Here is a 14,381-nt window from a genome sequence, read left to right as displayed (position 1 = left end):
AAATTTCAAGCTTTGGATTTCAGAGAATGCAAATCCCAGGGCCAGCTCACATACACCTTTTAAACATGTGGACACGCACTGGTATCCAGTGTATTACCGATACAATAACCTTACCAACTCTAGATAAATCGCTTGCTGATAACACACAGGCGGGTGGCGACTCAGGATGTGTTGCATCTATGTTGATTCCAAGTTTTTTTAGCATGGGATGATTGTATCTATTTTCTTGATTTACCTTAATCATACTTTTAGTGTTAAAGTAACTCCAGCAGTAGGATGGGCATTTTAATGGATAATTCACAGCTTTCTTTATGCCACTGCTGATTTGGCTCTCGGACGTAGTGTTCTTCTCCTTGATTCATCGAAGCCTGACTACTTAGATGCTTGTACCTTCAATGATTTAATCTCTTTGGGGCCAATTATCTACCAGGGTCCCCACAGGACCTGATGACATGTAGCAGAGACGGTGGGGAAAACATTTGATGTAGGAAGTATTTTTTGGATAAGTTCCAAAAGGCTGGGGAAACTTTCACTTTCCAAACTGTCCGCGGCCAACAGAACATCGTTACAGACCACATACCACCCAAATTTCACATGCATCAACGCCCAACATCACATACTCTCCCTGCCTAATCCAAGTCTTAGCCAACTGTCAAGGAACGAGCTTGACCTATTCATGTATATTGTTACCAAAATGCAGAGTTTCATCAGATTTCCAATCTGCGCTTCTGCAAATTGGATGTGAATGCTAATAGACCATCACCAAGCTCACGCAACCCCTGTAAAAAATTCCTGCACCCCAAAACAAAATCAACGTATCATGCATTTCTAAACAGATTATAAAGTTACAAAGTAATACAAAATACCTACAGCACAGAATCAGGCCACTCAGCCCAACTGGTCTATGTTGGTGCTTATGTCAGTATGAGCCACCTCCCACCCCTTCTTCATCGAATCTATCAGCATATTCTTCTATTCTTTTTTTATCTAACTTCCTCTTAAATGCATCTATGCTATACCTCAAATATTCCATGTGGTAATGAGTTGCACAGTCTAACCATTCTCTGAGTAAAAGAGTTTCTTCTGAATTTCCTTGTGGATTTATTGGTGACTATTTTATATTTATTGCCTGAAGTTTGGGTCTGACCACACTCACTCAATCATGAGTCTGTAGAAAATTGTGGGGAGACTAGCTAAGCTGGTAAAGGGCAGATTTAATAGAGGTATTCAAGTTACAAGATAGAGTAAATAAGAGATACAGTTTCCTCTGCAGGAGGGTTGGAAATCAAATGATGTAAATTTATGGTGACTGTCAAAAGAGTCAGAGGGGAAAATGAGGACACATTTTTATACAGTGAGTAGTTATTAATGTACTGTCTGAAAGAGTGTCAGAAAGAGATTCAATAATAACTTTTTTTAAAGTGTTTTGATATTGAGTTGGAAAGGAAACGCTTGCAGGGCTGCTTGAATTGAGCAGTTAAGTGGGACTAATTGGAAAGATCATGATAGGCTAAATGGCTGCCTTTTCTGCTGAAAAATTCTGTGATTCCTCCACAATATTTATATTGCTGGGTTATTAGCTAATGAGCGACAAAAAATGCTCTCCACTTTTCCCTAGTTGTTCATTGAAGCCAGGGTACAATTTCGTGAGTGTCAAACCAACCCCCTCCCCCCCACTCCTCCAATATCTGGACAATGATTGTCAGTAAGATATTCAACCATGAAAATCATCACTGCAAAGCCAATTCCTGTTTTCACATGGTTTTGTAAGGAAACTCCTCAAGATCCTAATCGGGAACAAGAAGCCTGATTGCCTTGTCAGGGCATTGTGGCTGATTGTAGCCGCAACCCAGTTAAATTAGCTCACTCAGTAGAGTCGGGGACCATAGCTGATACTTCCTGGTTTGTCAAGCCCCTGGACAGAACATTTACCCACTAAATCAGCAACTGTGCTACATGTAGAATACAAAACACAAAATAAGTCCATGTATTGAGTGGTAAAACATGTACATCAAACAGCTACAAAGAGAGAAATAATCAGGAAGTGGTCATACACATCTGCAGTGCCCACTGCTTTTAGACACCAATCGGTAAACAGTCTGAAATATTCAACATATAAAATATCAACAAGCTCACCGATTTGATCTGAGTTGTGTCAGTCGATTAAATACTTAGCTGGTAAAGTAGATTCCTTTTAAAGAATGAGAGCCCACTTGGATTTCACATGCTCCAACAATATTTAACTTTCAATTTCAATACCTTAAAATAGAAAAAAAAGCCTGTCTCATTATGAAATGACTGTTTAAAGATCCCAACTACACAGATAAACCATTCAAACAGCTTGGAGCTAAGTGAGAGTGAGAGGGCCCCTAATGCAAACTGGGATCCAAATCCCAGCATCTATCTCTTTATCTAACCTCAAACTCCGAAGGCTTCACCACCCTTCCTGACATGCAAAGAGTTTTCTGGCTTTCATTTTCCTGCTTATTAATTTTCTCCCCTCCTTCTGCTGAAAGTGGTGTTAACTTTTTGTTGGAGTACTTGTCTGTAGACACTAATAGTCCTCTGATATCTTGTTCATGTGGATTCTATTCCTACCCAAAGCTTGACCTAAGTGTTGATGAGTTTTCTGGTCATGGAGCAGTTGGGCAGGAGAGCATTATAGACAAACTTAATCCTGACCACACCTACTGTCTGGATATACAATGACAGAATTGTTGATCTTTCCAATACAGAAGACCATTCGGCCCACTGCTCTGTGCCAGCTCTCTGAAGAGCAATCGATTTAGTGGTATTCCCCTGCCCTTACCTTTTTCTACTTTTCTTCTTCAAATATTGTCCCATTTCATTTTCAAATTCTTACCCCGATCTCTCTCTTAATACTTTTAGTGATGATCATAAATTTAGGACCCTTTAGTTGTTAAGTCATCAACTTTAGATTCTTACCAAATTTCAACAATTTGAAATCTCGTTGTCAGATCTCCTCTTAACATTCTCTGCTCCAAGGAAAATTTTGAGTTATATCTAAAGATTCCTACCCTTGTTTCAGCTTATGGATTTTCATTAGAGATCACTACATGACAGTCATGTGTAGTATTTCCAGCCAGTTTTCCCTCTTTTGACCAGAAGGTGCTGAGGTCAATTGTAATTCCCCCAACACCACTCAAATTAGGGTCTGAACTTTGTGGGTAGTTCTGTTGCCTTGGAGTCTAAAGGTTCTGGTTTTAAGTCCCACCCATACAGACGTGGGCACAGAATCTGAACTAATACTGCAATGTCAAAAGTGTCATCTTTACAATTAGTCTTTAAACTGAGGGTCTGTCTGCTCTTTCAAATGGATATGAAAGATCCAATGACATTACTCAAAGAGAATCAGAACCAGTGTCCTGGTTAATATTTATCCCTGAATCAATATTACTAAAAAGCAGATTGCTGTTTGTAGAATCCTGTGTGCAATTTTTGTTCCCTATTTTACAACACATATTTCACTTTATTAAAAAAAACCTTTATTGATTGTTACCTAATTTTGGAAATCAATGAAATTGAGAAAGGAGCTGTATAAATTCAGGCCCTTCTGTCATTGACCTTGCTGACTCATCATAGAATAAAAATTAATTCTTGGAGACTCCTGGGGCAGGATTTTACCGTCAGTGAATGGGGGCGGAACTCCCAACATCACCCAGCCCCATTTAAATTTTCAGGACGGCAGGGGCGCAGAAAAATCAGCTGCGCGTCCACCAACCTGTCAATGGCCAATTGAGGCCATTGACAGGATCGATTAAAGCAATTAAAGGACCTGCCCGTCCAAGCTTAAGGTTGGCAGGTCGGCCAGGAGACCCGGCGGCAAATAGAGAAAACAGGAAACCTCATCCAGCGGTGGGATGAAGTTTCATGTAGGGTTTTTAAAATTTTAATAAAGTTGTTATGGAAATTATGAACATGTCTCAACTCATCTGGCATTGTCACATGAGGGGACATGTAAGGGAATTTTTTTTTCTCTATTTTTAATATTGTTGAAAGTAGAGGCGATCTCCCTGATGCTACGATTAGTCTCAGGGAGATGAAAGCGCTCTTTCGTGCGCATGCGTGAACGTGTGCACTCTCGATTTTAGGGATTGCCCCCCCCCCCACCCACATAAGGAGTGCATAGCACTTCCCTGCGGACATCACGCTGGGTGGGCCTTAATTGGCCTACCCACATAAAATGGCGCCACGCCTTAGATCGGGGGCGCCGATCGGAAGCGCGCCAGCACGCTCCAGCCCATCAATTCCACACCCCCCAACGGGGGGGGGGGAATTTCTGCCCTTGGTCCGTTAAATTCAGCTCTTCACTTGCTAAGCCATTGTGGAGGGTAGTCTCATGCTACCCATGTGCTTATGCACACTGTAGGCAGGAGTTTGGACAGAGAGGGAGCAGAGTTTGGCAAAACAGTCACTTTGACCCAGCATCCTTCATCCCAGCCACACAGCGGCACAGGCATAAGTGTGAAAGTTGATTGATCATTTGCCCTCTCATGAGGAGTTGGTGACTGGTGCTGAGAGACCAAGAAAGTAAAAGGACAAAATAGTAACACAATAGTAATGTTACAGAACTAATGATCCAGAGGCTGGACTAATGCTTCACAGACATGATTTCAAATCACAGCACACTTGAGGGCATTTAAATTGCTAGTCTTATTAATAATGCTCATGAAACTACAGGGTTGTTGCAAAAACTCATTTGGTTCACAGGTGTTCTTCATATGAACATAGAACAAGGAGCAGGAGTAGGTCATTCAGCCCCTCAAGCCAGCTCCACCATTTAATAAGATCATAGCTGATCTGATAGTAACCTGAAATCTGCATTCCACCTACCCCCGATAACCTATTGCTCCCTTGTTTACCAAAATCTATCCACCTCTGCCTTACAAATATTCGAAGACTCTGCTTCCACTGCCTTTTCAGGAAGAGAGTTCCAAAGACTCATGACCTTCTAAGTGAAAAAAGTTTTGCCTCATGTCTGTTTTAAATGGCCAGCCCCTTATTTTAAAACAGTGACCCCCTAGTTCTAGATTTTTCCACAACATCCTCTCCACATCCACCCTGTCAAGATCCCTCAGAATCTTATCTGTTTCAATCAAGTCACCTATTATTCTTCTAAACTCCTGCAGAATCAAGCCTAGTCTGTCCAACCTTTCCTCATAAGACAACCCACCCATTCCAGGTATTCAGGGACAAACATCAGCCATCCTTACCTGGTCTGGCCTACATATAACTGCAGGTCCATGGTAATGTGTGTGACTCTTAACTGCTCTCTGAAATGGACTAACAAGACTCCCGCTTGCATCAAACTGTGACAGGAAAAACCACTGTGGATGTAACAATATTACATGGACTGCAGTGGTTCAAGAAGATGGCCCATGACCATCTTCTCAAGGGCAATTAGGAATGGGCAATAAATGCTGCAGCGACGCTCACATCCCAAAAATGAATTTAAAAAGGGCACCTTCATCTTAGACTGTCTTGCAATTATTTATCCCCTTACCATAGGCCCACTCTGCCATTTTTAGACACAATGACTACAGGATTCCAAAGTTATCTACATGTCCTTTATATAAACAAATAGAAAATGTTTGAACAAGAACTTGTTCACAAAAGCTATGTTCATTTCCTAGAATTAAGCTGTGACAATATTCAACACAAGGTGACTCATAGCTGATTTCCTCTGACATAATTTTAATGCAGTTTCACAATATAGGCAGTGGTAATTTGCAGTTGAAAAAGAATATCATTGTAGGAAATAATACATCTTTGAAAATATGCAAGCAATGCAACAGGATATTAAGACGATTGTCCTTATGAACTTAGTGCCGAGTTTATCTCCTCAAAACTTAAGGGTTTAATTTCTTCTGTTAACTCATGTATGTAAAATTCCTTTGTAAACTTCTTAACTGTTATTTTAAACAGGTTAAGAAACTATTGCACTATTATAAAACATGATATCCCCTGATGTTAATGTAATACACTTGGTGTAAAAGTTAATTAGCATTACTTGTCTTTCTGACAACAATAAAAAAGCAGTTTAGTTGAGACTGTAAACTTGATATGCTATATTGCACAACATTATTGTAATCTCGGGACTGTAACATGACACAGAACACCTCCTTCCAAAGCAATTATCATAACAGCCCAGGCCTTTGTGTGTCTTGATCTGCTACAATTTTCACTCTCCTCCTCTTGTAGGCAGACACCTCCACATGTGTGGCCAGTCATCCAGTGGCCATTCATCGTGTGTTCACTTAAACAATCAGGGCTGGCTGATTAACCATGAAGGGCATCACAGCTAAGTCCAATCCATTCCTTGCCTGAAAGTGCTCGTGCATAATCATCAGAACTGGATGGTGATCCTGAGCAGGACTCTGGCTGATTTATCTGCTCCCTAACGCAAGGCTGATCAAGCAAGTAGCAGCTTCCAAAGTACCACACCATCTGAAATCACTTAAAATAGAGAGCTGAGTGTGGAACATCCTTAGACTGTATGGCTTAGTGACATGCAAAATGGTATTATTTACCCTTTAGCTTTTTAGGGAAAGACTTCTGGTGCTTGTATGTGTATTAGATTTATAATTTATGTGTGAAAAATCACCCATAAGGCAATTGTAGCTAATGAAAATTAAAGAAAACTCTTAGGGATTCAATTGTTGTTTTGCACTGGTTAATACACTCAACAAATCTCTTTATATAAAATAAAAACAGAAAATGCTGGAAAAACTCAGCCTGTCTGGCAGCATCTTTTTTTTATATTTGTTCAGGGGATGTGGGTGTCACTGATTAGGCCAGCATTTATTACACATCCCCAGTTCAGAGGGCCTGGGGTCACATGTATGTAGGCCAGTAGATTTCCTTTGCTAAAGGACATTAGTGAACCAGATGGGTTTTTATTTACAACAATTGATTGACAGTCATCAGTAAACTTTTAATTCAAGAGTTTTAATGAATTCAGATTCCATCATTTGCCATAGTGGGAATTGAATCCAGGTCCCAAGAGCATTACCCTGGGTCTCTGGGTTACTAGCCCAGCAACAATACCACTACACCATCACTGCCCCTATAGGAAACATAAGAGTTAACATTTTGACTCTTCTTCGGAGCTTAAATATCTATATGTTCTTTGAGCACACAGGCGAATGAGCACTTCAGAGGGCAGGTGCTATTTTAGTACCTTCAGTGTGATCGCAATCCCACCACATCTCGCCTTGGCTCAAAGATTGGCAGGGCTGCACCAGCAAGTGTAACAAGCTTGTGGTAAAGGTTGTGTTGTTGGGAGGATGTTATACATCATTATCCAGATTGATTAGGATCTGTGGTCAGGGCTGAGATAACCTCTCAAGGACATACGAGCAAAACCTGTGTCTGCGATACAAAAAAATGTGATGCTGAGAGGTAGAAATTTAATGGGGAGAAAACGTGTGTGTGTGAGAGAGTGTGTACATATGTGTACATATGTGTGTGTGTGTGTGTGTGTGTGCACCATTATGTGTGCTGCAGTGTGCAAATGCATGTGAAGGAGGAGTTAATGAAACATTTGGAAATTTGGGCTGAGAACAAAAGTCACAAAACTTATTTGCCTAAAGGGAGTTATATTGTCTGTGGCATTGGCATTCGAATATATAATTGGGCCTGTGATGCAATCAAAAGTGCTTCTGCAAAGGGACAGAATGGATAGGTAGGGTGAGAAGCAGGCAGGTGGGGGTCTAATGGTGAAAACTACAGCTTGTTGGATGTAAAGACCTTTTCTTGTTCCTGATATTCTTAATATTAATGAAGAAGAGAAAGACCAGGACTGAAGAGACAAATAAGCTCATTCAGAAACAATGATTAAAAAAGAGTGACCACTAAACCTATTTCCCTTCTTTACAAACATGCTTGCTCAAAAAAGGGCAGATGTCCTTCTCACAACCCCAGCATTTCTGAATGACATGGGATGAATATTTTTGATAGCCACAGACATCGCACTGATCCTTGAGCTTCACTTTCTTGGCCATTGGCTGTTTGCATATCAGCTTCCTCAGATCTTTCTTGACCAGGTCATTTGCATAGGCGACATCTACCACTGTAATCCGTTTGGGATCCCAGATGCAGTCTTCTTCTTTTCCACTGGGAATGAAGCTCATCCCACATTTCGGTGGGACCCAAGCACAGTCATAGCCTTGCTGATGCCAGGTTTTTTGAAGGGGATGATTATCCAAGTCTATTTTCTTCACTTTTCCAACTCTAACTTTCAGCTTGAATACCACTTTGTCATGGTCTGCTATAAGCTTTGGGTATGCTCTTGCTTTATTCATATCTCTGCTAACATATATCCCTGGGCCCAGGAGTCCATCCTTCGATGGTATAAACCCCAAGCGTATTATATTTGCGGCATTATTTTTATGGGTCCCATGGTACATGGTATATCCTCTACCATCTTGAAGCTCCTGTCCCGCTTTCAGGTGCCCTTTGTCCTCGTAGATTGCCTGCCAGCCATAAAACTCAACTGACATTTTTCGAAATAGTGTTTATCTCTTTCTGCAGTCACGTGAGACCTGTAATGGGAAATGTTTACACAGTATTGCTAAGGTCTCGGCCACAGCCAGAAGTACACTTTCATAAGAAAATTAATGAGGGACTGTGAAATGAGGTATTGGTACATTTAGACTTATACAGAGATAGACTGAAACCTCTTTAAAATATCTGAGCTAGGTTTATATGTTTACATGGGCTGTACTTTATTTCCTAATGTGACAAAATGTGACATTTTGCTCCTACTTTTTATTTTATTCTGTCCTCCCATTTCAGCGCGTTCAGGGTTAAAATCAAGTTAATTTCAAAAGGCTTTTATTTATAGAGCATCTTTCATGAACCAGACATCCCTTTACAGCCAATGAAGTACTTTTGAAGTGTTTTCACTGTTATAATGCAGGAAACACCGTAGCCAATTTGCACACAGCAAACTCTCACAAATAGCAATCTGACAATGGCCAGATAAATGTTTTTTGCTGTTGGCTGAGGGATAACTACTGGCCAGGGCACCATGGGGATTTCCCCTGGCTTTCCTCAAAATTCTCCCTTGGAAGTTTTCACATGTACAAACAAGGTCTCAGTTTAACATTTCATCCAAAAGACAGTAGCCCCGACAGTGCCGTATGACAATGTTAGGGATGCATGTCTCTTAAGGAGGAAACCACGACAAGCTGCAGAGTGAATTGATGTTCACTGGAGCCTGTACTTAAGAGCTGGGATTTTCCTCAGTACAGGGGGTTTTGCTTCTGGACAGAGAAAGGATGCAGAAGGGAAGTGTGGAAACTGCAATTTGTACTGAACTACAGTTTAACAATAAATCAGTTGATTCACAGAATGTCTCCTGCTGCCTGAGTTGGTAAACGGGTACCCACCTATTAAACACCGCATTCTTTCAGTACAGCAGTGAATAATAATTTATTGAGGTTCATTGGGTTAACATCACTCACTGTGTTGGGGATGACCCTTTCAGATGAAAGAGGGAATCGTTGGATTGGGTCTGATCATTTGTAGACAGCCTCTACTGACGCTGGAGGTTAACTCCTGGCCTAGATGGCTGGTTTATTTATGTTTGACTGACAGACTGAGAGGTATTTTTTAATTTCCTTGGTAACGGGGAGTGCGCTCCCTTGTTCTTTCCCCAGCAGAGGCAATTGTTTCTACTTCCCTAACAAATCCTTCAATTGTCTTAAAACCACGATTAGATCACTTCTGAACATTCTATACTTGTGGAATATATGTCTAGGCAATATAACCTGCCCTCCCGATTAAACCCTTTTAGTCCCAGTGTCATTCTGCTGACTTTTTTGACTCTTGGGCTTAATCCACTACCAGATACTGGGCACGCACAGTGCTTCATAGAGGATGAAGGCATGATCTTTGCCAATGGACACAAGAGAAATAGTTGATTAAAAACCTCAAAAATTAACAAATAAAAACCTGTGATAACAGTGGGCCTTGAAACTCTCTAAACACCAATATTATATCCTATTGTAGAGAAATACCGCATCCTCAATATACTAAAGGGAATGGAAAATCATGTATATATTACTGACAGCAGCAGATCTAGGCTAAATGATAATACATTTAACAAACACAAGGTATCTGCAGGTAAAATTGAAAGATCAGAAATGATGTGAAATAAATTAAATCAAATCATCTAGGAAAGATAAGACTGAAGGGTGACCTAAAAGAGGTCTTTAAAATTATGAAGAGATTTGATAGAGTAAACATGGATAAGATTTTTCTAGGATGGAAGGGCAGCTTATGACCAGGGGGGGGGGGGGGGCAGACAACTTGCACCCCCACCACCTCAACTCCCGGAAGCAAAGCCAGTGTGGAGCCAACTCGCTGGCTGGCATCCTGCCCTGCAGCCATAATGCACTGCAGGTGGGCTAAACTAGCTCTAAGTTGTTTCTTCCCTCATAGGGAGGAAGTCCTGCATTGGGATTGGGGTGGGGGGGCTTGGCCAGCAGCTCCAGCAGTCTTGGCAGCACCAACAGCAGGCCCAGGCAAATCCAGGCTGTTGGACAGGTTGGGGGGTTTGGGCAGTATAGGAAGACGGGATTGATATGTTTTATTGGGCAGGCGGATAGGAAGAGGGGTACTATCTTAGGTGGGGGCATGTACAAAGGGCACCTCCCGAAGATAGAAAACCCCCTTCTTTTAATCAGATGGCCTGCCCACTGTTGCCTGACTGCCCAGACCAACTGTGTTATACTATCGTTTGGTTGCAGCCTTCATATTAGCTGACTCCATGTAACTCTTTCAAGTACAAACCTGTTTCAGATGAAGTTACATTGTTTCATAGTTTGCCATGGTAAGATTTGAACTCTTGGGGTTACAAACCCGGTACCATAACCACTTGGCTATTTAGGCCAAGCCTAATGCAAGTATGTCTGTAACGCTTTCGAGTACAAACCCGTTTCCATCTGTTTCAGATGAAGTTACATTGTTTCATAGTTTGCCATTGTGGGATTTGAACTCTTGATCCTAGGGTTACAAACCCAGTACCATAACCACTTGGCTATTTAGGCCAAGCTACCAACTGTGTTATGGTGCGGGCAGTGTATTATCAGGGTCAACTGGCTGGATAATAAGCTCAATTTAGTCTTATTTATTTAGATATGGTGGCAGGCTGCCAGTTCCCCCTCCCCCCGCCCCACCGTATTATGGGGTGAGTTCGGGGGGTAGGGGGTGGGAAAGTGGTGAGGCTGACACCTGCCCTATTTTACATACCACCCTCACCAAAAACACACCTTGGGGGGGCGGCACATAAAATGCAGGCCCAAGACGATCACTATGAATACGGAATTCAGCAGAGTGGTGAGGATGTGGAACCTTATTGCCACAGGGGTGGTTGAGTTAAAGAGAACAGATGTCTTTAAGAGGAAGCTAGATAAGTGCCAGAGGGGGAAAGGTGCAGAAGGATATGCTGGTAGGGTGAGATAACTCAAACAGATCGGGCTGGGGAGCCCTGTCAAGCATGAACCACAGGCCTGTTTCGGTGTTGCAAAACCCTGCCTGGCTTATTCCGCATTTTACTCGTGTTTTTTTTTATTCCCTAGCGCTAGTCAAGTTTTAATTATCTCAAAGGCTCCGGCAAACAAAATTACAAGTGAGATAAAGTCAGGGGGAAGGGGGAAGCGAAGCAGGGGCCCAGCAGGGACGAGTGGAAGATTGTTAAAAAAAAAGTGGATGTAAAAGTGACATTCTTTGGGAGTGGTCTGGCAGTGACAAACAGCCCTCCTGCCGCACACGCAACTTTGGGGTCAGGGAGATCGTTTGAACGCGATAGGGTGACAACAGATCTCTGTGGCGTCTTTAATAGCCCATTTATGTAAATTCTATTGTAACCCCGCGTTTAGCACGTTAAAGATATAAGGATCACGGTGCCAACTGAACCTCTGCCTTTGCCACAGCCCACATGTCACATTTCTCGCCCGTTTCTGCCTCCGATTCAGGCGGCATGGACTCTTCCACTACACCCCCTTCCATCCACTTAAAACACACCCTGTCCTGCACAAGGAAATTGGGTCGTTTATAAATATCCTTTCTGCCGCCAACCTTTAAAACGGGTCCATTTCCCGCTAAGTGTGCGAAAGTGACTGTTACCATCTTTCCAATAATCGCGAAAAAAATCATCCAATGAGATTATAATAGACGGAAAAGTTCTTCCCGAAAATCCGAATTAAAACCCATTACCTCCTGTCCGGTTACCTCCTGTCCGGTTACCTCTCCCGACTTTCAGGAATGGAAATCGAAACCAACTTTCCACTTAACACTCGTTTACTTTCGGTTCTGCAAAAGACTGAAATATTAACGATTGAAATAGGAACGAGTGCGCAATTTTGGTGCATGCCACCGATTTTGAATTGATTCCCAAATCTCCCAAAATCACTGTGATTGTGTTTTTCAGCGCTCCAATTATCCCGGAATTTGTCCTGGAATTGTGACTTTATCTCGTAACCGGAACGGTGATCCAATTTCTTTTCAACTCCATTCCCTGGATAGGGTACGTTCAGGTGTTTTTAAGTCAGTTTGGGGTTGCCAATCTCCCCGGGATCGGCCTCGAGTCCCCAGGAATTGAAGGTCAATCTCCAGGACATGGCTGTGTGCTGGAGAAAAATCATCAGGACGTTAAGAAATTGGGTTTTTTTTGTCATCTTCTATCTTTACTAGATAGAAAATATTGGAAATGGGGGGAGGGGGAGGTGGTTGATGGTGGTGGGGAAAGGCTGTTTGACTGACAGTCAAGCATCATCCAATTGGGTAATGAGTCTTTTCGCTTTCCAATTGGCATCGGAAGACAGTGCATCACAAGGATGGACATGTTGGCCGACTAGAGCGTGGGGCAAGTCATGTGATCAAACCTCCAGGAATTCATTTAATCATAGTTGGCAACCCTATTCCAGTACCTTCACCAGGTGCCCATAAGTGGCATGAGTGCCTTAGATAGCTACTTTGGCAAGTAATAAAATCCTTTAGACAGAAAGACTTGAATTTATCTAGCGTCATTCAGGATCTTAGGAAATCCCAAAAGTACTTTAGAGCCAATGAGGTACTTTTTGAAGTGTAGTCACTGTTTAATGTAGAAAACACTGCAGCTAATTTGCGCACAGCAAGCTCCCACAACAGCAACATGATAATGACTAAGCAATCTTAGTGAGACTGGTGGTGGGATAGATATTGCCAGGACAGCATGGGGCAGAATTTTCCAGTCGGCGTGCAGGGGCTGGCTTGACACGCTGAGGCGTAAAATGATGCGCGATGATGTCGTTGCGATATTTCATTCGGCGGGCGCGCAGCCAACTCCAGTGCACGGCCACCGAAATATAAACAGCCAATTAAGGCCATTAAGAAATTAACTGAAGTACTTGTTAACACTGCCCATCCAGCCTTAAGGTTGGCAGGCAGACAAAAAGCCCAAGCGGCCATTGCGTTTTTCAGGAAACCTCATCCACGGGCGCAATGAGGTTTCCTGAAGCTTTTATTAAATCAATTAATAATTTTTCATAAATATAAAAGCAAGTCTCAACTCATGTGACTCATGTTGAAATACAGTTTTCAATCGTTCATTTAATTATCTTAATATCCATTCAATCTCCCTGAGGCAGCTCCGTGCCTCAGGGAGGTTGCTGCGCTCTTTTGCGCACATGTGCGAAAGAGCACTGGCCCTGATTCTCCCTCCTACCCCTGCTGAGCGCTACTGTCGCATATTACGCTGGGAGGGCCTTAATTGGCCCGCCCGTGTAAAATGGCAGCATGGAGCCAATCGCAGGCTGCAATCGGCTCTGTGCCCAGCCCCGCCCGCTCCCACACAGCCCGCCCGCCATATGAAAAATCCTGCCCCTGGGAGAACTGCTCTGCTCTTCCTCATAATAGTGTCACAGGATCTTTCGCATCTGCCTGAGAGAGCAAACTGATCTTTAGTTTAACTTCTCCTCCAAAAGACAACATGGCCTGCAAGTTCCCCTCTAAGTCATACACCATCCTGACTTGGAAATATATTGCTGTTCCTTCAACGTCGCTGGGTTAAAATCCTGGAACTTCCTCCCTAAAGCGCTATGGGTGTACCTACACCACAGGGACTACAGTCGTTCAAGAAGGCAGCTCACCGCCACCTTCTCAAGGGCAATTAGGGATGGGCAATAAATGCTGGCCTAGCCAGTGACACCCATATCCCAGAAGCAAATAAAACAAATTCTCGCTTTCTGCCCTTAATTTATTTTGACTCTTTCCCCATCTAATCTGTCTGCCTAACCTTGTTTTTAACATTAAAACTAACCTTTAAATCTTTACTTTATTTTCCTTTTGCCTCCTACTGCTCATTTTGAAGGTAG

General features: G+C 42.4%; 1 protein-coding gene across 1 annotated transcript in view; it reads right to left on the bottom strand.

Moving 5' to 3' along the window:
* The window catches only part of gig2o (grass carp reovirus (GCRV)-induced gene 2o), a 35,849-nt gene extending 23,462 nt beyond the window's left edge, over positions 1 to 12,387 (bottom strand). The window contains exons 1-2 of the mRNA XM_041174266.1: positions 12,244 to 12,387; positions 7,886 to 8,564 (exon numbers count right to left, since the gene is read on the bottom strand). Of these exons, the coding sequence (XP_041030200.1) occupies positions 7,886 to 8,522 (637 nt within the window). The 5' untranslated portion in view covers positions 8,523 to 8,564; positions 12,244 to 12,387. The remainder of the gene's footprint in view (positions 1 to 7,885; positions 8,565 to 12,243) is intronic.
* Positions 12,388 to 14,381: the final 1,994 nt, after the last annotated feature.

This window comes from Carcharodon carcharias, chromosome 25, assembly GCF_017639515.1.
Source record: "Carcharodon carcharias isolate sCarCar2 chromosome 25, sCarCar2.pri, whole genome shotgun sequence".
Taxonomy (NCBI): domain Eukaryota; kingdom Metazoa; phylum Chordata; class Chondrichthyes; order Lamniformes; family Lamnidae; genus Carcharodon; species Carcharodon carcharias.
The sequence above is the reverse complement of the archived record's forward strand: the minus strand, read 5'-3'. Positions and strand labels throughout refer to the sequence as shown.